The following is a 25,080-nucleotide window of genomic DNA, read 5'->3' as shown; positions in this document are numbered from 1 at the left end:
TAAGCAATGCACACATTAGTCAGATTAATGCATCGCGATAATATTCTTGATCACAGTCAGCGAAGATGAGTCAAATCACGAGACAGCGGTGTTCTGATGCAACTTATCTCACGTGGCTGCAACACGGTGTCTCATCATTTATACATGTATGTATACATATGATGCTCATATTTAAGCGGTTTTGGCATCTTTTTTCCTCTTATGCCCTATTTGTGTTCTCCCTTGCTTTCGTTGGCGGATATACTTATTTGTCTTGTTAAAGTGAAAATAGTTGTATCAACAAGAAAACGTGAACGCATATGTATCCCTCAAATTTTGTTACGTGAAATATGGTATTGAATTGTAACATACCGGACTGCCAAGCACAATAGAAATGCATCAATTTAAATATATTAAGCTATTAAACTGTATTATAAATATATTTTTAGCAGCTGACGTCAAGAGTAAAATAAAACATTTATGACAGAAAATTTTTAAATATTGATTTATAGTAACAATGTTAATTAGAAAGAAAGATATATCGATAAGAAATATATTAGAAATTACATTATATATTTATTTAATGAATATATAGCACAATAGTATATACATATAGAACACGTACCTATTTATTTTTATTTAGATTTCAAAATATATCATCTGTTTAATATCATTAATAATATTTTAGTTTTTAAATAAGTTACAAAAAATTTATTTTATTATGTTTTTATACATAATCGATCTTTAACTTTTTATCTAATTATAAGTTAAATGTAAAAAAAGTCTTAAAGATTATTTTTATATAAAACAATTTAACACATTTTCTATAGTAGTATTTTCTAAAACATAAATAAATATTTAAGTATAATGTTAATTATATATTAACTTTTCCAAAAGAACATTTTAAATATAATTTTAATCGAAAGTAAAATCTTTAATCTTGTGCGCTTTTCCTTCACAAATGTTTTACACCAAGGTCCTTTTTTACTAATCCGAATCCAATTACTAAATTATTTTAATGTTGACACTTCAATATACAGTCCATATCAAGCATATAAAAACATGATTAATTGACTGTCTCATTTATCTACGGCTACAGCTGAAGGCCAAAATGGCCAGAGAAGCTTACTCGAGGTAGTGTCGTTGAACAATTGCGGCATCTATATGAAGAGAGAGATGACATACATAATTACAAACCTGAAAGCCCAAAAAGTTAACGTCGCGGAATTAGCATAGTCATATAAATGTACCAAAGGCAATTAGGTATGCATACGATGGCTCTTTTTAGCCTTATCTGCGCATACACATGAGGTTTATCACTTCTGCGAAGCGAATAACTTGCTCCTCGTCAACTACTACCTTGGAGTCCGCTGTCTTCAATAAAGAGAAAGAGACCACGAAACCTCTTAGAAACTCGAACATTAACATTGATGGATGTAAACGGTATTCTGTCGCTACTGTAATGCGACTCCTGCATCATTGTAACTGAAGCGTGAACATCTGCCGTTTACGCAATGACAAAATGACAAATTTAATAACAATAAATATTTTCTAGATATTAATTTACGCAAGTCTAAGCGTGAATTATTGCCTGTCAAAAAAAGCTGATTTCATAAGCTGATTCATTAAGATCTAATTCTAACTTCTAATATAATAATGATAATGATAATGATAATTAAATTTTACAGGAGATATCTGCAAAGTTAATTGATCAGCGTATGTAATAATGATGTAATAAATTTACTTTACATTAATTTTACCAACATTTTATATTTAAAAAAAAAAGTAAGACTATTCTCTCGACCGTACTGACAAATATTATTTATTAAATCACAACGTTTCGACCCTTCTTTGAGTCCTTATCAAGTGATCTAGATATACATAGAGAAGAAATACAGTACAGAGATTAATACAATAAAAAAATTACTTTACTTAACAATATTACTAAATAATAAAAAGAAGCGAAACATACTTGTAAAAATAAAAATAAAATTATAATTTTAAGATGTCAAGAACAAACATAGTTATTATTTTTCTTAATAAAAAACATTTCAGCGATTTCTCTTTTTCTTACGCGACCACCGTAGGCTACCACTAAATATATAATATTTAATTTATAAAACTCGAATTTTCAATTATATAAGCGTTGACATTTGTTCATAATTTGAAGCCTGCTCGCATTCCCGTACCACTTCGATACCGCGGGTGGTCGTTTTCGACGTCGGGCGTTAAAAGCGCTCGCACGTGCAGACGATGAAGACGGCCAGAAGGGAGAAAAAATTCCGAAAGAGAAAGAAAGAAAGAAAAGAGAGTGAACGAACGGGTTGCAATAAGTGATTCTCCGTAACTATAAATAAATGGCGATACGTCTAAAAGGTTTCGTTTGCCCGTAAATCTCGAATCGAGGCGTAATCACCGAAACAATCTAGAATCTACCTGTGAATCAAGCCGTAACCTTTCGTGTTTGAGTACCCAATGATGTTCCAACGTTGCTTTACCTTCGACGGTAAAATAAAATCTAACCGCTCTCGGTAATCCAGCACCCTTTTATAAATCAAACTCCGATATCGACATAGGCCGGTTTCGTAGCGGCGAAATTATCCTAGTCCGCTTGTGTATAGGATTATTATCCCTACTCCTTTTATCCTTGATATCGTGACTTGTAACCGGAACTGGAATAAAATTTATCAAAATAAATTTCTTTTTTTTTTTAATTTTATAATTAATTTTTATAGAAAATATCAGACAATATCTGGAAATTATTATGGAAATTGTAAATTATAATTCGCATTAATATTTTTTAAAAAAAGAATACTGAATAATATATTAGAATATATTTTAAGTTTTATTAAACATGATATAAGTATGCTATATATTATATAATAGCATACATATGTGCACAGATCTATTAGTAATCATTGATTACCTTATCTTCTGGAAAATGTGTGTATAAAGCTGAAAAATTATCTACAGCAATCTTTCATTGATTGCTGGATAAATGGAATCAAGAATTTCATTGCGTAGTCACGTATCATATTAAGAAATAGCAATTACGTTCAAATCGCATACATATTTTCGCGATCCATTGCACCTAAGTTAAATTACATCTACAAGAATATGTATACATATATGTCCAGATTCGATTAGCTTCCGCATCTTTCGCGAATAATAAAAAGAATGACATATATAGAAACATCTAATTATACATATGTGTATATATAATTTATTAATTGTTATTCATAAAATTTTTAAATCTATATCTTTTATTTATATTGATCATTAAATATCTCTATGATAAATAAGTGATTCTACATGTATTTTATTTAACAATGAATTTTGTATTCGTTTTTTACACAATATATACTTAATGTCTTTATATTTATTATTATAATTTCTTGCCGTCTGTATTAATAAATTTTTTCCTTGAAACATATTTCATTACTCAAACAGATGTGTATTCTACTCTGTTTCTTTGATAAAAAAACCTTTGTATAAAGATCTGTGTATTTATACACATATTATAAAATTGATTTCGGACAATTGTAGTAGCGTGATTTCACGCCATTAATTTATCCCGATAATTAACTGATTGTGAAACTAATGTAGTGGCTATTAATTACAATCAACGTTATCTTATACGGACAACCAATGTAGACTACTTTATCTCATACATTTGAAGAAGACATTATAAATCTTCAAAATAGTATCAGTACGATAATATATATGCATCGATATCGTTTTAGTGTAAAAAAATTATTAGCATACATAAATCTTGTAAAATTCCTTGCTTGGATCGGAGAGACTATGCATGGTAAACAGGTTTATAAAAAAGTGGCCAAAAACAGACATATTCTGATATATTATTTGATCGTATGTGTTCATTCTTTTCCCAACAGATGCCAGGAACGTTCAGTATTTTTCTCTTTCAGGTAAATAAAACTAAATAATTATAAAAAATAAGCAATAATGTATTAAAATTAAATTAAAAAATTAAATATAAATAAATTGCAATACAAAATTAATTATTTGATTTATATACGTCACATAAGACTATAATAATAAAATAATATCAAATAAAATAAAATATACATACATACATACATACATATATTTTGTATTTCAATGTTTTATTATTAAATCATTTCAAGATATTAATATATAATAATTGTTCAAGTTTAATAATAAATTATAATGAAAAGTAGATAGAATATAGAAATATAGAAATATAGAAGTGTATAACAGAATATAGAAATAATTCAAAGAGGACACAGTTTTTTTTAAGAAAAAAAAGAAAATGAACAAAAAGGAGAAAATGACGAAAGTTGTGCAACGACAAGCCCGAGAAGAAAGAGAGATTCAAGAGAGGCTGTGCCCATTGATTAACGGATATCTTAATTACTGATTGGCCGCACGGACTAATTAAATCGTAACTCAATCAGGATTTCGACCTGCCTCCTGCGCCACGGCGATTTTACGAGCGTATGCGCGCAGTTCGAGACCCCCATACATATGTCCCAGACTGCTGATGGCATATGGATGGCTTTGAGTAATGCACTCCAATCCCTACCCTATCCCCTTTTTACATACTTCCTTCGCCGATCTTCTCCGCAAGGCAGCGTCTCCTTTTTTACTTCATCTCCTCTCTTTGCGCACCTTCTTTTTTCGATCGACAGCCTCTTCGCTTCGGCATTATATTCGCTTGGAATAAAAAAGTATAAATGTAATTAGTAATACCTACCACCGCGCGAGGCTTGCCTGTTCAATGATGTCTCCGATGTTCCTCCTACTTTTCGTTCGCATAAACTATACAAGATATATAAATTTTCAATACCAGATCACGTAGATGCATTTTTTAAATGTATATTTAAATTCATCTTTTTGCATAATGCGGGCTCGCTAATACAAAACTCGTATTTGTTTAACACCAGATGTAATTAAATTTAATACTTTTATTTGCATGTGTAAATACTATCTTATTTTAAACAAATAAAATTCAGACAATATTTTAATGTACACACAGCGCGTGTAATTAAAATAAACGTTAAATATAAACAATAATTCGTACTTTTTTTTACCGCGATATTCAAATAAAAATAGCAATTTGCTTGCAAATTAATTGTAGCTATTTAATTATAATAGAAACCAAGAGAGTTACATTTGATGCATTATAAATGTACTATATTTTATATACATATGAAGAATTTATATTATTTACAAATAATCTTATTAAACTGGGAGATTATTCAAATTAACGCAATAAGAATATAAAAAATATATAAAGAGAATAAGAAAAGGAAGAAAATATATATATGTTTTTCAAAAACTATTATTATATTTAAACTACTGTTTTGTTTCTCTGTAAGATATAGAGATACAATAAATTAAAATACATTAATACATATTTAAAAACAATTTAATTGTATTATTCTATAAAAAATTAGATTTTATAAATACAATTATTATTAAAGATTTATTCAATAAATAAACTTATTTATTTAATTAGAAACATCTTTTACTATTTATTTCTAATAATTCATGTAATATTTATTTTAATCACAATATAATTCCTTTTTTAATTTCTAGTAAAAATTCTAAACTGTTATAATTATTATCATGTCAATTATATTAGTTCTATTTATTATTTTCAAATAAGAAATGCGTCATATAAATAGAAGACACAATATTGCACATTACACATTTAAGATATGTCATTTAGACATTACATTCTTATTTTTCTAACGTGTATAAAACCTGAGGAATATTAATAAATTCTTTATCTATTATTTTACATTACGCACACACATACACATACGGTATATATAATATATGACATATAGAAAAGTTACTGCTTCTCATGTAGTCCTTTGTCAACATGAATAATGGACAATAAATGCATAAAATTTTTGTCAAATAATTATTTGTCTTATCCAAACTGCAACATCAAAATATAATTTTTATTAAATTTTCTTGTTCAGAAAGCATTGGAAAAATTAACAAAATTATAGAGATTAATATTAAAATTTTAATAGTTTTTTCTTATTTAAACAATATTTTTTCTAGATATTTACAACAGATTTCTCCAGTTATTAGAAATTATGTTTTATGCGTCTCTAAAATAATTTTAAAACGTTAGCTTGATATATAATACATGCTGGTACTATTAAAACCCTTCCAAATTATTTAAATACTACAAGCAGCGTCTGCTTTTATTAAATAGCAAAATGTAAAAGCGATGTTTATAAACAAATTTTCAACAGAAATCTGTTACTTATTATGATTAACAATAAATGTAAAAATAATAAAAATGTACTTACATTGAAGTAGCGATTTGGCCATTTTGTCGTCGGCTTGTCTCGATTATTTTGTTTCCCTGATCCCATATTATCTGAAGCAGAATGTTCAGGCTGACTTGTTGAAAGACAAGTTGTTAGCGATAAAATAATAACCAACACGATTGTACACAATATTTTCACAAAATATTCCATTTTAATATTTATTTATATTATACAATTTATAATATTATATTTACAATAAAAATATTATAAACACTGATAGCAAATTTGATGTATGATAAGATCGAGAAATTATTGAATTAATATTTTTGATGTTTTATATGCGATCTTGTTATAATCTGCCTGATTTTTCCGCTGTAACAGCTATTTATATTCTTTTCTAGAGATGATTACGCAAACTATGTTTTTACCACCACTTTAAGCAACTTGCTAATATCTTGAAATATAGAAAGAACGGCCGTTAAAGAAGAGGCTATCCTTGACGATTATATATGAATATTCATTATAAATTTTACATTTTATATTTTTTTCTAAAGATAAAAATACCTATGTATTTAAGATTTTATTTGTATCTATGTATTTAAGATTTTATTAAGAATTATACAATATAAATCTTTTTCTAGTGATCTGCTTAATTTATATAAATTGATGTCAATATATAATGTTATCTTTTATTCAGAATTTAAAAGAAATTTTTTAAATTGCAATCTCTTATTCTTATCACCTATAATGTTTAGTTTCCATTCTATCACACAATTAAAAATATGATTACTTTAATTAATGATTACATATTGTATCTAATGTTCTAATGTTTACCTGGTTATTTTTGCATTATTCTTCTTTATTCTATTTTGTGTATATAAATAATATTTTTATATATAATTACAATTTTTATAAATATTTATTTAAACATAAAGTGTATTGCAATTTGAAATAACCGAAGCTATTGCATAAAGTATTTTGCCTCTAAATGATTACATTATTCGATCTCTTGTATATATTGGAGATAATTTGTTGTATATTGAAGATACTTACAATTAGTATTACTGCTGTTCGAATATCAATAACAAAGTATCTCCAATATACACAAGATGGTAAACGAACGTCTTAACTAATGTAGAGGATGACAGAGACAAAAAGCGTGAATCAACATGTGTGAATTTTATAACAAATTAGTGTATCGTTGACCACTAGAGGGTCGCAAAACCGCCTTCCTTTATATTTATAATAGCAATCGTTTTATCATGTCGATCGCCTTTAGCAGGACGGTTAACTGCTCCATACACAGAGCAATTAATTACAAGTAGTCTACATTAATCTTTGCAAATTGGAGCCGAAATCCTCAGAGTACGCCCTGCAATTTATAAGACTCCTTATTCATCAGATTGCGCAACAAAACCAAATCATCCTATAAAACAAATGCAGATTTCTCTTCTTAATTCTCCGACTCCAACTGCATAAGCCGGATAGTAGAATATAAGATCCTTTGTCACACGAGAGCATAGTATACTGCTTGGTGTTCAATGAAATGCGTTAGCTGATACAAATCGGCACATAAAACAATTCGCGAGATAATCTGTAACTTTCTTTTATTTACACGATTTACATGATTAATAAATTAAATAAATATATATAAAACTTCTCTGATTCCTCTGAATTTTTTTTCTTATCTTTAGACATAAAATTGAAATAATTTATCATTAATTGTCGAGAATATTTAATATCTTAAATTGCACATAATCGAATGTTGTAATTGTAAAATTATGTGAGAAATATTTTACATTTTTTATTCATTCAATCTTGTCAAGGATCGATTTCTGCATTTCATAAATTCTTCGGCAAGATATCGTCATTAATTCTTGTTCTTTAGCTGTATATAATAAACGAATAAATGATTGGACGCCGTTTCTTCCTACTACACACGGTAATGACATAAAGATATCTTTTTCAAGTCCATGTCGGCAACCCTAAAATATATTTTATATTTTTTTTACAAAATATATATTTTTAAATACATAAAAAATATATTTTTAATTCAAATTTGCAGACAAGAAAAAATTGAGGTATAATTAAATAAATTTTATCGATGAACCTTTAGAAACGTTGAAACAGTAAAACAGGCGCAAGTGTTGCGCACGATAGCATCGACGATTTCACTTGCACAGATACCAACTCCCCAGCTGTGATAACCTTTCTTTGTAATCAACTCGTTATCACTGTTAATGATCTTGGTATGTAAATCCCCCCAGGATTCTGGATCCGTTTTCATGCCGATCTCTTTATTTATGTCTTTTAAAGGCATGCCCATTACTGCAACGGCGGACCAAACCGGCACTAACACATATTGAAATAGATAATATAAGTTAATAAAGATATTATAATAACAAAGAAATTAATTAACTAAAAGTAAAAAAGATATTTAAGTAGAATTTATGATAGATTTTATATAAATTATACCAGAAGCCGGTCCGCTTTCACCAATGATTAATGCTTGAATTGCGCTCGCCGAAATTCCGAGTTTCTGAGCGATAAAATATTGAAATCTACAACTATCCAAAAATGTTCCTAGTCCTATAACACGGCTGGGTGGAAATCCCGATAGCTTCATAGCAACGTACGACAGGATGTCGACTAAATAAAAAAATCGAGAGATGGAGAAGGAATAATTTTCAATTATTATAACTTTTTATTTATTTATTATTTATGATTATAATATTGACAATTATAAAATCCATGTCAACTACTTGATTATAATATACATAAATGTTGTATAATATTTAGATGGAAAAATATGATAATTATTTTATTAAGCAATTAAATAAATACAATGCTAGTTATTAAAAAATCAAAATGTCACATGTATGCAATTTCTGTTATTGCAAATGCGTTAAATATAGTAATGAGATGTACCTGGCTTTGAAAGAATAAGCAGAACGCTGTTCGGCGCGTACTTGGAGACATTCGGAATAATATCTTTAAAGATTTTTAGATTATGCTCCAGATAATCGGTTGATTGCTGATCTTCATGAGACTGGCTTCCAACTGTGATCACACACACCGCAGCGTCTCTGGCACAAGCATAATCTGTCGAAGCGTAATAAATGCCGGATGATTCATCATTTAATGCAAATAATTACTCTTACGTTATAGAGACGCAGAAGGCTTTATATATTTTTACAGCTTTTAATTTGCATAAGCGTTGTTTTTGTCGAAACAAATCATGAAAAAGATAACTTTTTCTCCATTTTCGAGAGTCGCGGTTTCTAGAAAGATTTAAATACTTTCATTTTATTACAGTCATATCGTTTATTAATTTGCATCCACCGCTCATTCGTCAGTCGTCGCGAAATTTATTTCAATTTTATTAAGACATCTTTCGAGATGTCTCAGTGCATCAATAATGCACGTGTACATCACCTTTGGTAACTTCTCGCTAATCGCAATCGCAATTATTTATTTATTCAAACATTAAAGCTCATTCATTCGAGATAATTGTTCATTACTCGCGGATAATGTGATGACGCTCTCGCTATTTTCTTTTCCCTCCCTTTTTCCCATCAAGTTTCACCTTTGGTACCAATAATCTTGGGATTGCCGAGATATGCCGCCGCGTGGCTAATGTCTTCTGCTTCCGCCTTAGCAAGGTCTTCGTTCGTGTCTATAAGGACAAGTTCCGAAGCGAGGCGCTGCAATAAATCATAAAGAAAATAAATGATAAAATACAGAATAAAAAAGCTAGAAATTAATTAGTGATTACTGCTTCCTGGCAAGCAGTTTTGTTAGATACTTCGAATCTAATGAGTATTAAGCATACTCTCTCGGAAATTGCATTAAGATACAATTTGGTGCGTGATCAATGGCATTATTTGCAAAGTCCTTTAATGTGAAGAATCGTTAAGATCCGATCATATATTTATCGAACCATTGCATCGAGATGCGCGCTGTTTTCGGGAAAGATTCACCTTGTCGGTTTAGCTTTGTCTTGTCGTCGTGGTTGTACCTGGTGACATAAGCGATGTCTTACGCAGGGCGATAACTCATTCATGAATAATTACGGGACCGGTACAGCTTCTTTTCGTGTCGTAGGTTTCTTCTGGGGAACTACCTTTTCGACCCGGCAGGAGATTTGAATATGTGATCTCTTGCGATCGTATTCGTTATGAAATGTCAAACGATATAAAGAATGCGATCCTCTGTTTGCACATACTTGATTTTTCTCTTGCAATGATATTCACATAAATATTTTTTTATTTCTAACTCCGCAAATTTTTCACTTCCACGGTTTACTCAAAAATATTGGTATTATAAAAATTGTATTATAACGTTATACAATTCACGAAGTGACGCGGCAAATGAGGGTAAGAGGAGAACGATCAGCAATTCATATTCGTTTTTGAGCGACGGATCATTAAGCTTGAAGTGGAGTTCTGAGGAGTTCTAGTTCTAATTTGTGCAGACTAATTTGTGGTATAATGAGATATTCGGACGATCATGTAAATCACCTCGTAAAAGCTAATGGGCATTATTCGCCTAGGGTTCCATATCGTATATAAATGCGTTTTTGTGATAATGGCAGCGTATATTAAGTACGCTTTACCGACGCTTGTGCACCGAACCGACGGACGCATTTCTCTCTGATGGATGGTGCTTCACGCGTTAAGACAAACGCCCGACTGACTACAAAACGGCTTCTCGATGTATTACGTTGAGCCCTTATGCTTCCGATCTGTTATTTGTGCACTACATAATTATCATACTTCATCAAGCGTGACTTCCGCAAGAAATATTGTTAGCTGCTGAATTTTTCCTGTGCAGCTAATAAGATGTTTTTCAAAAGCTCTAGAAATATTTGCACAAATTCGTAAGAACTCGTGCGACGCGATAAATAATTTTAATCTCTCTATTATCTTCCTCTCTTGATCAATAAAACACGCGCATAGAGATCTAAGAGGCAGACATTAATTGCCCTGCGTATCAAATATCGAGATTTTGTCTCGGATATACAGACAAGGTATCTTTCGCTGATGGTTTTATCTGGTATAATTCGCACAGCTTGATACGGACCGTCCAACACGACGTGTCGCAGCGGGGACGAAGCAAAAAGAAAGAAGCATATCTCGCGTGTGTAGTTGCAAGGAACCACTTACGGTAGATAGATCTGCAAGGTGGATGGTAAACCGTGGTAGTCGTACGTTCGCGATGATCTCCTTGATGAGATCTGCCAAGCTACGACGCGAGGTGCAACGGCAAGACTCGATCGTATCTTTCTTGCTCCTTCCCTCTGTCCATTCCTCCGAAATATCCTTGGTTGCCGTTCCGGCAAGCAGAACATCTTCGTGATCATGTCGAACAAGCGCCACCGAAATTTCGACTCCCACAGTTAACCCAAATGATTAATATTAAATAGGCATGCGTACTTTGAAGTCTGAGGAAGTCATTTGTCATCGTCAAAAGAACCGACAACGATGCCGTTTTTGAGGAGATCCACGGCATTAATTTCATATGAAATGTGAGTAATTTTCCTTAAAAGCTATCATCGTCGGCGGTATAACGAGGTCTCTAATATTTCAGTTATTCTCGGCACCATCGTGACCTCTTTGTACATAACGCTACATGTTATTTAGTCTCTCGATGTACATTGTAACATTATCTAACGAGGAGTCTATCGTGTGTTAGTTACGCCCTCCATATTTCATCGCATGCGAGCACTATTGTTTGCCCTCGTAAATTTGCGGAAACCGAAACCTGAAATTATAGTCGCCCACGCTTATTACCCTCTACCGGAATGTATATTGAACATATGGATGTTACATTGTTGCCTTATGACAAAGCAATTCGCATATTCCATTTAACTTTTTCCTTTGATGAAACAAACACGAAATTATCTAAATAATACTAATCATAACATATAATTTTGTTTAGAATATTACAGTCAATTTCTCATTCTTCTTTCTAATATTACATTCAATTAATTGAAACCAAAATGAAAAATATTACGTATCTATGATTACCTCATAAATTTTTTTAAAAATGTTTTGGTACTTTCGTAAAATCTTCAATAATCAATTATTGTTATCAAGTTTTATAAAATATTATTTGTAAATCGGATTTTAGATAAATTGTAATAAAAAAAATTGTAATAAAAAATTGCAATCTCTTTTTCTCTCTCTCTCTCTCTCTTTCTCTATAGTTACTGACATAAATCAGTCGATTAGTTATTTTGTACATAGAGCACATAGTCGACGTGTAAACATTTACGACACGATAACGAGCAAAAGAATGTACGCTTCTTTACAACTTTCTATCGTCTTCTTCCTCCTTTCCATGTTTTACCCTACTCCTTCCTATAGCCAAATTCCTTCTTCTGGTCTTCCGTGGATCATTTGCATAATAGCCTTTTTGAAACGGCACACTAACGAGCCTACATTCAGAAGTCGTCCAACCCGTATACGTACACACACATATGAATCTACGCACGTTGACCAGGCCATTCCATCGTTCCGTCATCCTTTCTTACATTAGATGCAATACACAAAAATGTTGCTGAGGTCGACCAATATTAATGTTAAACATTTATGTAGTTTTGATTCTCGAGAATATAAATACGAATTATGTGCTTGAGCCGTATAGATACGTTGCTATTTCTCATTCGCGCGAAATTATTGTAAATGTGTTCATACAGATTGATGAATCGAGTTCTATCGTATCATTTGATAAAATAAATTACAGAATGCATAGATTAATAAATTTTATATGTAAGTTGATTCATGAATAAATATATATTAACGTTTAAAAACCCACACATAAAAGTATAACTATTTGATGATTATTTACATATATATTTTATTTTTAATAATAAGAAATGTATGTTGATTTTATATAAAAGTAATATGATAAATTCAAATGTTGTTATAGCATATAAAAATATAAAGTTTAAAGTAAAAAAATTACATGAAAAGTTAGAAACACAGAGGAGATTGAAAATTGCATTACACTGACCTTGAACAGAATCGCTATAGCGACCGCAACTCCTTTAGGTGCGCTACCTACAACAACGACCTTGACACGATGGCCATCCACAAGATGTTCTGCCTGTTTGGTCAGTAAGAAGGTTACCGTATTGCCTTCCACATCAGGGGGTTTCTTTCTAAATTCCGCCATATTCGATGCACCAATGTTCTTTCGTTTCTCGATGTAATACTAAATAATTTAAATAAACCAAAAACCTCTTGACATCGTAAATGTGTCTTCAATTAATGCTCTTCAAAAAAATTTTGCGTATTCTGTGTTCAAATTTACGTAAATTAGGAAACACATTTGGAAAAGCAGACTATCGAGACGATACTTTTGACAGGAGGACAATGAAGTAAACGGCAAATATGTAACAAGTAGCTTTACTGTCGATTTAGAATAGAAAGATTAAAAAAATGAAATATTTTATTATGAGATAATCAAATTAATTTTACACGATAAAACATGAGAAATATTTCTTCTCGCGTATCTCGTACGCTTATAAATGTGCAATATAATATGTACAAAATATTAAATCTCGACTTATCTTGTAGCGAGAGATATACGATGCGATTAACACGTTTAATCACAGACATGAAAGATATAATCGATAAATTCAATCGCGCCGTACAAAATCAATTATAATCGGGAAAAAATGTTTGTGTTATGCAAAAAGATAAAAGCCCAAGAACAGATGTAGAGACGAATGGCCAATTGTGATGATCGCGCATCGGCTCCGCTATAGTTTTCGTTTTTCAAGGGATAGAAGGTCATGAAATTGATCGACAGCTGTTCGGGTTCGCACAGGTGGGATGCGCGGTGTTACTAAAGAGATACATTCAATTTCCGTTTTATGGGATATTCAAGAAGGGTCTTAGAAATATTAATTTCCATCCTTATATAAAATTTTTATTAATTCAATTCATTATTATTACAAAAAAAAATCTTACTTCCTATTTCTACTTCTTATTACTTCTTATTTCAATAATTATTCAATTTTCACATTTTTATTATTTTTTCAAAAAGCTAAAATATTTGAATAAATCTCATGCAAATTTAATGTCAGAGACGTCCGTAAAACGTATATATAATATATCGTATCTATACATATGTATACGTATATATAAGACGCAACGATCTTACTACAACGAACATAAAGCTAATGCAGAAAAAGATTGTAGTTTAAATTATCCAATCTTCTTTAGAGCCGCAGCTCGGCCATACACTCGCTTCGCGTGCAACGGAGAATGCATTTTCATCCGCCCTTTCACCTTCCCGCCGTACATCGTTCGGCTTCGTAAATCAAAATTCGATCGAGCAAAAAGGAAACGATAATAAGCTTTGCACGAAACATTATAGCGGGAGCCGCGTATACATCGGCTCGCGAGTAATCTTAGAAGAACGCGACTAGTTTAATTTTCCAGAAAAGTTGAATTTCACACATACATCAATTTTATTACAACGATCGAACATATGTATGTACGCGGAAACCGACCGCCAGGTGCAAGAGCATCGCCTTTATCGATGAAGATGCATTCTAAAACTCTCCTTCCTTTCCTTCCTCTTTCCCTTTCTCTCGCAGTTTCCGTCGCGTAATATCCGCTTCTCATCCTCCTCTTGCCTTCGACCGAACGTCACTCTTCAGCGTCGTTCGTCGATTCGCGAAGAATGCCGCACTCGCGCAACACATTGCGGATGCCATCGGCGCATCGTTGCACTGCTGTCTTTTCTTGATTGTTCAGCTTCTGTCGCACCGTGGCGCATACACCCTCTCGTCCGAGAACACAGGGGACCGACATATATACATCTTTGTCAGTCCCGTGGGAGCAACTCTGCGAATAAAGATTCCTTGAGTTTGTTTCCCCGTTGGGGAAATTCACATACAAATCAATGTGTTTGTTTAACGTGCGAAGATTCGGTTTGCTTATCTCTCAATATCAAAAAAAAAATTGATGCAAAAAATTATGAATTGAAGATTTAATAATTTAAAAATTAAACTAAGAATTTCTATTAATATATGATATTAAAATATTGTATATGATAAATCAATTTATTTTCCTTTATATTAGATATAACAAATTAATTGTTTTATTATAATTCATTACAATGAGTAGTGAACAAACTATATTGATTTTTTGTAATTTTACAACTCTAATTTATTTTCCAAATTATATTCTCTTTTGTAATTAACTCCTTGAAAATTTCAAAATAATATTAGCATGATGAAATATCAAATTTTATTGAAAGTAGTCAATAATAATTATTATTGAAAATAAAATTATAATTTTTTATAAAATCTTAATTTATTTGCGCATAACTTATATGTACATCTTACATGTATGTATGTCGATACTGGCAATACTACTTTAGTATTTCTGACGATGGCGTCGACGATCTCAGCTGTACAGAAGCCGAGAGCCCAGCAACTCGGCCCTTTCTCGCCCTTCTTCCGATTAAGTTCGGCCTCGCTATAAACACAGTCAACATTTTATTACTTCCCTAAATTCTCTCGAGAATGTTCCGTGATCTTAACCACTGACGTTTTATTTACAGCCTCGGAGATGTCACGCCACTTCTCGGGATCATCCGCTTCGCCCATTCTTGGGTTTATGTCGCGTATCTTCGTACCCGCAACGTGAATGCTCGACCATATGGAAACTGTGTGAAACGGCAGATGTTGGAGGGAAAGAATTGCCGTTATAACTGTTAGATTATTTATAACACGGCTAAACTATATATATAATTTTTCGGCATAATTAATATTTGTGAAAATAAAACGTCTGTATATTAATATAATTTCACAATACTTCGAGTAATGTAAAAATAAAAATAAAATCATATCGTTCAAAGTACAGAGGCGTCAATAAAAACAACTCTTGTGAATTAAATCTCTTGGAAAATTAATGGGAAATACCAGACGTGTCACCCTGGGCGCCGATACTCATACAACTAATCGATGTGCGCGCTAGTCCCAACTTCCGACTTAGTAAATCCTGAAACCTAGAGTTATCAAGCAAAGTCCCCGTGCCAAGTACTCTGTTTGAAGGAAATTTGGATAACTTCCAGGCGACGTACGACATCACGTCGATCGGTTGAGTTACGACGAGTAACACCGCCTTACAGGCCAACTTTGCAATAGTAGGAACGATCTTTTTGAACACTTCGACGTTGTGTTTTACATTTAGCTCTTCGCCGGGCTTTTTCTCGCAAACCGCGATTATCACTACGGTTGAGTCTTTGACTTTGTAGACATCTAAAATAAAATTGATTGTAAATCTTAGATTATTATCATGGAATTTCTAAATGCAAGTATATATAATTTATTTTAAGGAATCTCTCCTCTTCTGAGAGAATTAAGGCATAAATTGCTCCGAAACATTTGTAGAAGATACTTGGATATTCATGCAGAAGAAGTCGTAACGGGAAATGACTCCGTTCAGAATCAGATACACGTTTCCGAAGAACCCCTCTTCGGAATGTTTCATTCAATCGCGCAATCATCAGCTCCTCAGAAACGCGTGGAATATAAAATGACTAGAAAGGATAAGAAATTTTCTCTCTTTTCGAGGAAGATTTACCATCGAAAGAGATGTGCCGATAAAGATGGCGAAGAAGACAATCCGGCATGGTTGGAAAAATAAACAGTCTCCGTGGCAACACCTTCACAAAGTGCTTGTAGTAACACGCAGCGGTACCGCGACTATACGGAAGATACATTTACGACGGGGAAAGATGTTGTTACAGATAAACTTGGCAAGTTCGTAAAAAAAGTCGTCCCACTTGTTCCAGTAATTGCTACCTCGCACGAGACAAGATCGAAAAGAGCCATTCCGCTAGGTACAAATACCTGCGTTCTACGCAATGCTGAGAAAATTTGAAAGAAGCCAAAAGCATATTTTTGAAGTGAAAACATGCGACAACTTGATGAAATTATTCATGAGGTCAAGCTTTATCATTTCAGTTACCGACACTGTCCTTCTGAATTCCCACGAGAAAGTCTGCATTTTTACAACTGGCCGGACGAGGTAACCGCGTGTTACATACACGTTGAAAAGAGAAACAAAATACCGCATCGTGAAGTTTCTCGATCATAGCAGAGATAAATAAGAGTGGATGAAATTTACGAGGGTGTCCGTGAAAAACTCGGGGGAAACACTCGTCCGGTTCGCCAGCGTGCGATGTAGATGCGAGAATCGAGATTAAAGGACAGGTCCGGAGGGAGAATTCTGGTTCCCGAAACTCTGCTGCTTAACCCGGTTATATCCATTTCTCGTCTGTGCTAGAGCACCGCGACCCGTTGTTTCTGACCCGCTGCACGTTGACAGGGGTCCGTTGACGGCTACAATCTGACAGGTCGTCGCTTAAAATGGGTGTCGATCGGAGCGAGTGATCGTGGCGCACGGATAACGCTCGGCAGGCTCATCAGTCTGAACGTATCATTCTAAAATTTCTCGAATTCGGGCTGTCGTGAATGAAACCGCCTTGCGTTTAACGCGCGGAAGGCCTACATCGTCCTAGGAACGTTTACGATTCGTTGATCCATGACTGAATGCAGCATGACGACGGGATCATCCGAAGTGTGAATCATAGTGACAACCTTAATACTAGCTTTACTTTGACACAAATTACGACAGACGTTCTTTTTTTTTCTTTTTGTGAGGATAATATATGATCAGGAAGGGCGAGAAAAATACAGTTGGAAAGATTTATTGTGCAATTATAATAGTTTTTATTTTTTTATATACATAAATTAAGTTCTAAATTTTTATCACAAACATTACCTGATGTGCCACTTATCAATGGACATCCTAGAAAAACACCAGCGTGCCGAATGTCTTCGGCTTCAGCAGAAGCCTTGTCCTGATTTTGATCAATCAGACAAACTTCACTGGCTATACGCTAAAAATCGTGAAATAAAATAATTAGTCAAATAAATGTTGCAAGCTGTATGTGTTGTTTCACGTGCACTTACTCTCATCAAGATTGCTATGGCACAGGCCATTCCAACTTTTCTTGTACCTATAATCGAAACTTTGACGCAATACGGATATACATCACATGATCCCACTTTCGTTATTAAAGCATTTTTCGTGGTTGTTATAATCGGAATTTTATCAGTCTAATAAAAATACATTATTTAAAATGCAAGCATTATTTCTTTAAATCTTTTTCAACGAGATACAAAAGAACGTTACGTCAATACTTTAAACTTATCGTCATCGCGTTCATCTTCGCTACCGACAATGCTCTCCTCTACAGTATTATTATCCCCTTCAGAAATGTCAAACCCTTCGTCAGCCATGCTCCAGTTGTTGCCCGTTAATTTACCAAATAACTACATGAGACATTTAATAAGAACATATGACCCCATCCGTCTGTGTACTTTAATAACTGTACACGTACGCGCATCTTGCTCTCACTCGAAATCTTAACGTTTTATATATATATCAACCACGGCACTTTGCCATTCTCATTACCTCAATCGCGTGATTTCCTTCTCCTATGTTATTAACTCCGCGGACGCTCGTCGAGGTGGTCGCTGCTTCTCAGGAAGGGGCTTAAATGAGCGGCGCTGCGAGTCTTGCTGTTTATGCAGATCCGGATCGACCTACGCAGAAACGAGGCATTGGTTTTTAAGGTGAATCAGGTACCTCCGTTATGAGGATGAGGTAACGTTCGCAGAGAGGAGATAACCCCCGCAAGAGAGAAACTCTAGCTGGAAGAATAACGGCGGAACTTATCCGCGCGTCTCGCTGTAAATTAGCCGCAGGTAGTCTCATCGTAGAAGCACAGGTACTCCCTCCAATTCTCTCTATATGCCCTCTATAGCTTCATGAGTCGCCCGTGTACTCTCACAAACATACTCTTGCGAATATATCCACATAATTGTGTGTGTATGTATACATGTGCGTAAAATACGTGCCGAGACTTATTAGATAATCACAACGAGTGAATATGATTTTAACGACTGTTCCGAATGAAATAATTAACCTTGTGTCACATGCTAAATCATACGTGACAATCTTAATCGAGTTCCTACACATATAACCAACAATTTTTATTAAAGTTTTTAGAATGTTTTTTTTAAAGAGATATATATTATCACCTATAAAAAGAGATAAGTTTTTGATATATATTTCATGATATAAAAGTTATTACAATAAAATATGTATAGTCTTTATATTTTGATATAAATTATTACACTTTTAGAGTTTTACTATAAAAACGAGTGAATAATTATATTTATTTTCCTAGTTTCAGCTTATTAATATTTAATAATTTAGTAATGTTTAATAATGCGATTATATTTTTTCTTAACATTAAAAATTATATAAAAAAATAATCTTCAAATATTGAAGAAACTTGATAAAAATCTTAAAAGAAAAAATCGTCAAATGTATATCATTGATTTTTCAAATGAGTGGTCGAGAAATTATTAGCATCAATTTGCTTTATTATCTTCGAGACAGGCCTAAAGACTCCGGGCAAGCCGTAGCGAAAAAAAAGACATACAATGTCATATATTCTTCCCTATGTACAACGCGTTGAAATAAGTAACTCCTTGCGCTCGCGATATAACGGTCGAGCGACAATCTTAACCATCTGTAAAGAGATCAGTTAAAAAAGTAAAACTTTTTCATTTACTTTTCGTGTTCGCCAATAAATCATGCCCGCTGCATTTAAGAGTAGCGAGCAAGGCGTTCCCGGTAGTTTGGGTATCGCGTGGTTTTAACACACATTCGAAGATGGATCTGCCTCTCTCGAGAGGTCTCGTTTTTCGCGCGTTGGTCCACGCTGGCCGATCCATGCTCACGGACACATTCAATTTTAGTGTTAATAATCGCCGGGAAAAATGACGGCCTTAAACACGACCATTCATCAGAGGCCGATCGATATTGCGAATGCGCCTTAACGACGGAGAGATACCATCGACCGTCCCGCTGCAGAGTTATTGAATCGCGTCAAATAATATACGAGCCAATAATGTATGAATAGTCCTGCAATTATGGCCCGCCGATCGTATCTAAGGGCGCGTTGTAATTTAGTAATCGTTCATTCTCACCGCGTGGAAGGAAGAATCGACGAATATCGGTGAATACATCGATCGACCGACGTTGTAACTGCGCGATTTTTCAAGTAATGTCCGAAGAGCGTTTTAGGGAATACAATTTGCACGACTCCGAATCGATAAAGCAATCTCTGTGATCTCTGCGATTACTCGCTACCTCATTCGATTCTCTCGACAGCGGTTGCTCTAGGTTGCCCCGTAGGATTGTAATAGGATAATACATTTTATATCTTTTTAATGACCCCGTGACGCTCGTAGCCATTCATAATGCCAGTTAAAATCAGTATCTACCAATTAAACGATTTCCTAATAACATTCAAGCTGGATAGAGAAGATGGTAGGATCGGAGGTAAGGAAGTAATTTCGAATCTGACACTTATAGTTAAGCATCCTGCTTCGAGATAATTAATTCTCTACCTTAATTAATCATACGAATTTTATCGGATGTCAAGATAGAGAAACGATACCAATTGATATAGTGTCATTTCAGGAATTTTCCGTCTGCGATAAGTTCGTCGCAATTGATTATCAATATCTGGCCGATTCTCACAATCCAGCTCATGCGTTCGACACGCTATTGTAATTGCAATACTCAAATGTATAAGTATGCAAAAGAGGCTCTTGCACGTGGACACGAATCAACCGCGATAAAAGCGTGATTCGACGATAACGATGTCTCGTGAGGCAAGATTTAGTCGAGTGGACGGTGCAAACGAGTCTCCTCTTACCGCGGAGATAATCCTCGGAGGTTAGTCGTAAGCAACCGATCTTCTCTCTGGTACCCAGACCGAGTCAACCGATCCAGACACTGGCTCGCGCATGCCTTTGGTGCACAATGGTTGGTACTGCAGCTGATACAAGTATGTTCGCCGTGCAACCGGAATTTTAATTGGCTATTTGTTTGTCCGCTACACTTCGTGGAGCTGCTATTGTCCGCCCTGCCGCAGGAGAACGGCCATCACCTCTTCTCTCTTCCTTCGTTCCTTCTTCCACACCCTTCCCTTTGCTCGCGGTCGCTTTTCATCGGCGCGGTATTAATCTACTTTTAAGAAAGAAAACGTTCCATGAAATCATTCCGTAGAATTGTGTTATTTAATCCTTGAAATTGGGAGTCTTTTTTCAAGCTTGATTGAATTTTTAAAAAATCAGCGTATAATTATTTGTCCCCTACGTTATGTCGATTAAATTATTTGTGAAACAATATAAGCACTTGGTAACACGTATGTACTACATTTTAATATATTTATTCATTCAATGAATATTAATATTGTCGCACAATATAAATTTCATTATTTTCTTTCTTTTTAATAGTATTTGTTTGTAAATTATGTAACACAGCTAAATGATAACTTATAAATCTGTGCCTTTACTTTAATATTTCTGGCTTGTGTTGGTTACCTTTCAATTTATTTTATGATTTTATATGTATTGCGTTATATATGTATACACACATTTGTATATAAACTATCTGATTTTACATTTGGACACGTTCTCCATACTATAATATATCGATTATTATCTCCGATGTTATTTTCATTTCTAATGTGGGTCTTCCAGTGCATGTACAAGATTAATTTAGCATGCAAGCCTTTATTCTTCTCGGTTATGTATTCTAATAAATTAAGAAGCTATGGGTTTGCCATTCGGCTTAATCAACAGAACAAGAACCGACATGGTTCAGTTGTTTGTTGAAGACGTACGGGCTGACTGCCTTGAAGCAAAACAAGGAACGTCGCTCATTGAGATTGGGATCAGCTTGAATCACGGCACTTTTTATATTCTCTGCATATGCTTACTCCAATTAAAATACATTTTAAGCAAGATCTTCTTAAAATGACGTTTAAGAAAAATGCGTATTGCATAAGAGGGGATGCGCCATTGATACTCGCAGAAACAAAGGTCACAATCGATCCAAAAAAACATATTGGTTTCCGTCCATTGATTAATTGCTCGTTATTTACAAGGGTTCCGGAGATTCATTTCCGCCGCAGTAATTATGGACTATTCGAATTATGAACTGTACGAGGTCTTTCTTTCTTTTTTTACTTCTTTTTGTAGGTGTGCATATGTGCCCCGAACGTAATCTCTCCCAATGATCACGTACGATATTAAAAAAAAATTCGCCAGCTCTCGGCTTTCAATCGAACGTCGGAGATCTCGGAACGCGGTCGTAGGAGGTCGGAGGACTTACGGTACGCGAGTTCCACAGCCACGTACTCATACGACCCCCGTGGCTCGCTGAAATATCGCGCGGACGCCGCTTCATTTCGATATTTCTGGCCCTGAGGCCCCGACGAGGCGAACTTCTCTCTCTCTCTTGGGATCGAGGAGGGCCAGTGCGAGAGTCCTCTCATTTTATTACATCGCATCGGGAAGGGGCGAGGCTCGATGCACAATTGTTTATGCCCGTGTCCCGCCCTATCGAACGCATCGGACACATTCGTATACATACCTACCTACGTTATACGTATACGTACGGCGGATATGTATATATATGTCGAACGTATTACGTGGTGATGGTGATGTTGGTGAACGGACGTCGCGTTGCCTTACCGTAAGTTCTCTTCCCTCGCAACTACATACCGCGTTTCATGCTCCTCCTCTTTGTTTCTTCGTTCGGGCTAAGATTATTAATGGCCAGACCGAGGCCCGATACCCCGAAGTGTCAGCCTCGTGACAATGACGAAGCTCGCACTTCGAGTCCACCCTTCTGTCCCTTTCTTCTTCTCTCCACTTCTCTCATCATCTCGGAACGACCGTGCGTTATCGCGTGTGACTTCGATTGACGCCGTAGGTTATTGCAATGGAAGCGGTATAAACGCGATGCGATTTGCAACGCGAGATCGCGCAATCGACTTGTCATGTGTTATTCCTACTGTTAACCATTGCGATTAGTCATACGACTATATGGAATGATAACAATTCTAAGCGATATATTTTTGTAAATTCTATGTAATTTGCGTTCGAATAATTTTACTTCTAATAAATAGAAATGATATGTTAAATATCGCGAAAAATACGCTTGAAAATATTTGAATTGAAAAATATGTAAAACAAACATTCAGAAGAAAGAAATGCTTAAGTGAAATTGACGGAAGGTTCAGCTGGCAGATATTCCCAAATCTATCAGCAAGGTGTGACACTTAGAATAATATTAATGGTAGCAGATGTTCTTCATCAGATTGTCAGACGATCTAAATTTAGAGCTATGTAAATCACTATAAACACACTGCTCTATTTTCCCTTCAGATAGGATTTAATCTCGCATGAAGCCACATTCGCAAGATCTTCCAAGATATACGTCGAATGAAAACATATACCGTTAAAATAACACACCTAATTTAATGATCTCGCTTAGAATTACAAGATAAAATGTCAGATGTACCGTAAAATTGTTCAACAAACGTAAAGAATTAACTCAGTTTTTATGCAAGGAAAAAGATGTAAACGTTAAACGTTTCCAGCCGACGATAATTAATCCCGAGGGTGTATGGAAGGAAGCGCGAAAGAAAGAATGTGAGGAGAGAAAATGAAAAGGTAGTTTGGAAGTGATGCTGAGACGAACGAGTAACGCAAGCGACCGATGGGCGCGGACGGGAATAAGAGAATGATGGGCCTATGCGCAAGAAGCGCAACACGCAGCACGCGCTGCGCTATCTCCACATTCGCGTCGCGGCGCAATTCCGCACACAACCTGTCTCTTTTCCTCCGAATACGGTGTCGTTTGCTTTCTTTGCTCTTCTCTCTCTCTCTCTCTCGTTCTCTCTTATTTCTTCAGATTGTTTTCCGTCTCTGTCCCAGTTATCAAGTTTGCATGTTCTGAAGCGAGAGAAAGAGAAAGAGAGAGAGAAAGAGAAAATTAATACTCGCCAAGTGCGCGTAGTCATAAAGCTTCCCTGCGACGCGGTAATTATGTAGGACCGCGTGCATTATACACCCTCGTCGCGTCGTGCCACGTTTCGCTGTGGTGAAGCCGCCGTCGTTGCTTTACGAGCTTCTGCTTGTAATAACAAAGCACCGCTGTATGATGACACGTTAAAAACCGCGTTTGCACTATCATAAGTCAAGGCCACCGACTCGAACGAACACGCCGTTTCTCTTTGCGCGCGCGGTAGCGTGGATTTGAGCCATCGCGATCTCGTATCGTGTCTTACTGATCTTATTGATCCACCTAATCTCTGAGATGCAATTTAATATGAGCTTTCCGAGTTGAAAAAAAAAAAAACGATATCACATACATACAATCTTTAAAAAATGTATTGTATAATATCAATACTTCAAAATATCTGATTAAATTTCTAAATAAAATTTCCTGAATAACAACAATTACCGAAAATTACTATAATTTGTTCTCTATGCGTAAAACTTGGTATCAATTACTCATTTTTCATACAATCAGTTTACAGCGTCAAAAATTTTATAATTTATGTAATATGATTGGACATTTTTTTTTGTATATTGCCTACGTATTGTTTTTCATAATTATTTGTCAAGCATATTCCTGAAATGTGATAAAACAATATAACATTTAATTCTAAATAATAAAATAGAATTTCACATTATACGTTTAGTGTACAATGTTTGATAGTGCAAATAATAATTTTATTATCTGCGTGACTACCAAAGGAAAAATTTTTTAGTATGAACATAAACATTATTGTACCATTATATTTTATATGCAATAATATTGTTTGATATTACTAATATTAAAAAACTGTTTTATGTTAG

General features: G+C 34.2%; 2 protein-coding genes across 2 annotated transcripts in view; both read right to left on the bottom strand.

Moving 5' to 3' along the window:
- Nucleotides 1-8,352: 8,352 nt before the first annotated feature.
- On the bottom strand, nt 8,353-10,795 carry LOC114940544 (L-lactate dehydrogenase A-like 6A). The gene is made up of 5 exons (XM_085487085.1): nt 10,775-10,795; nt 9,841-9,958; nt 9,183-9,356; nt 8,730-8,903; nt 8,353-8,606 (listed from the first exon to the last, which is right to left on the bottom strand). Exons 1-5 carry the CDS (start codon nt 10,793-10,795, stop codon nt 8,353-8,355), a joined length of 741 nt encoding a protein of 246 aa, XP_085343211.1.
- Nucleotides 10,796-14,847: 4,052 nt separating this feature from the next.
- Nucleotides 14,848-25,080, bottom strand: part of LOC114940517 (L-lactate dehydrogenase) — a 142,639-nt gene continuing 132,406 nt past the window's right edge. The window contains exons 3-9 of the mRNA XM_029315230.2: nt 18,487-18,891; nt 18,256-18,402; nt 18,065-18,182; nt 16,198-16,536; nt 15,824-15,941; nt 15,619-15,751; nt 14,848-15,115 (exon numbers count right to left, since the gene is read on the bottom strand). Coding sequence (XP_029171063.1) covers nt 14,918-15,115; nt 15,619-15,751; nt 15,824-15,941; nt 16,198-16,536; nt 18,065-18,182; nt 18,256-18,402; nt 18,487-18,585 — 1,152 coding nt within the window. The 5' untranslated portion in view covers nt 18,586-18,891 and the 3' untranslated portion in view covers nt 14,848-14,917. The remainder of the gene's footprint in view (nt 15,116-15,618; nt 15,752-15,823; nt 15,942-16,197; nt 16,537-18,064; nt 18,183-18,255; nt 18,403-18,486; nt 18,892-25,080) is intronic.

The sequence above is a fragment of the Nylanderia fulva genome, unplaced genomic scaffold, assembly GCF_048542155.1.
Source record: "Nylanderia fulva isolate GAGA-0341 unplaced genomic scaffold, ASM4854215v1 Scaffold5, whole genome shotgun sequence".
NCBI lineage: Eukaryota > Metazoa > Arthropoda > Insecta > Hymenoptera > Formicidae > Nylanderia > Nylanderia fulva.
This window is presented reverse-complemented; position numbering and strand designations above follow the sequence as displayed.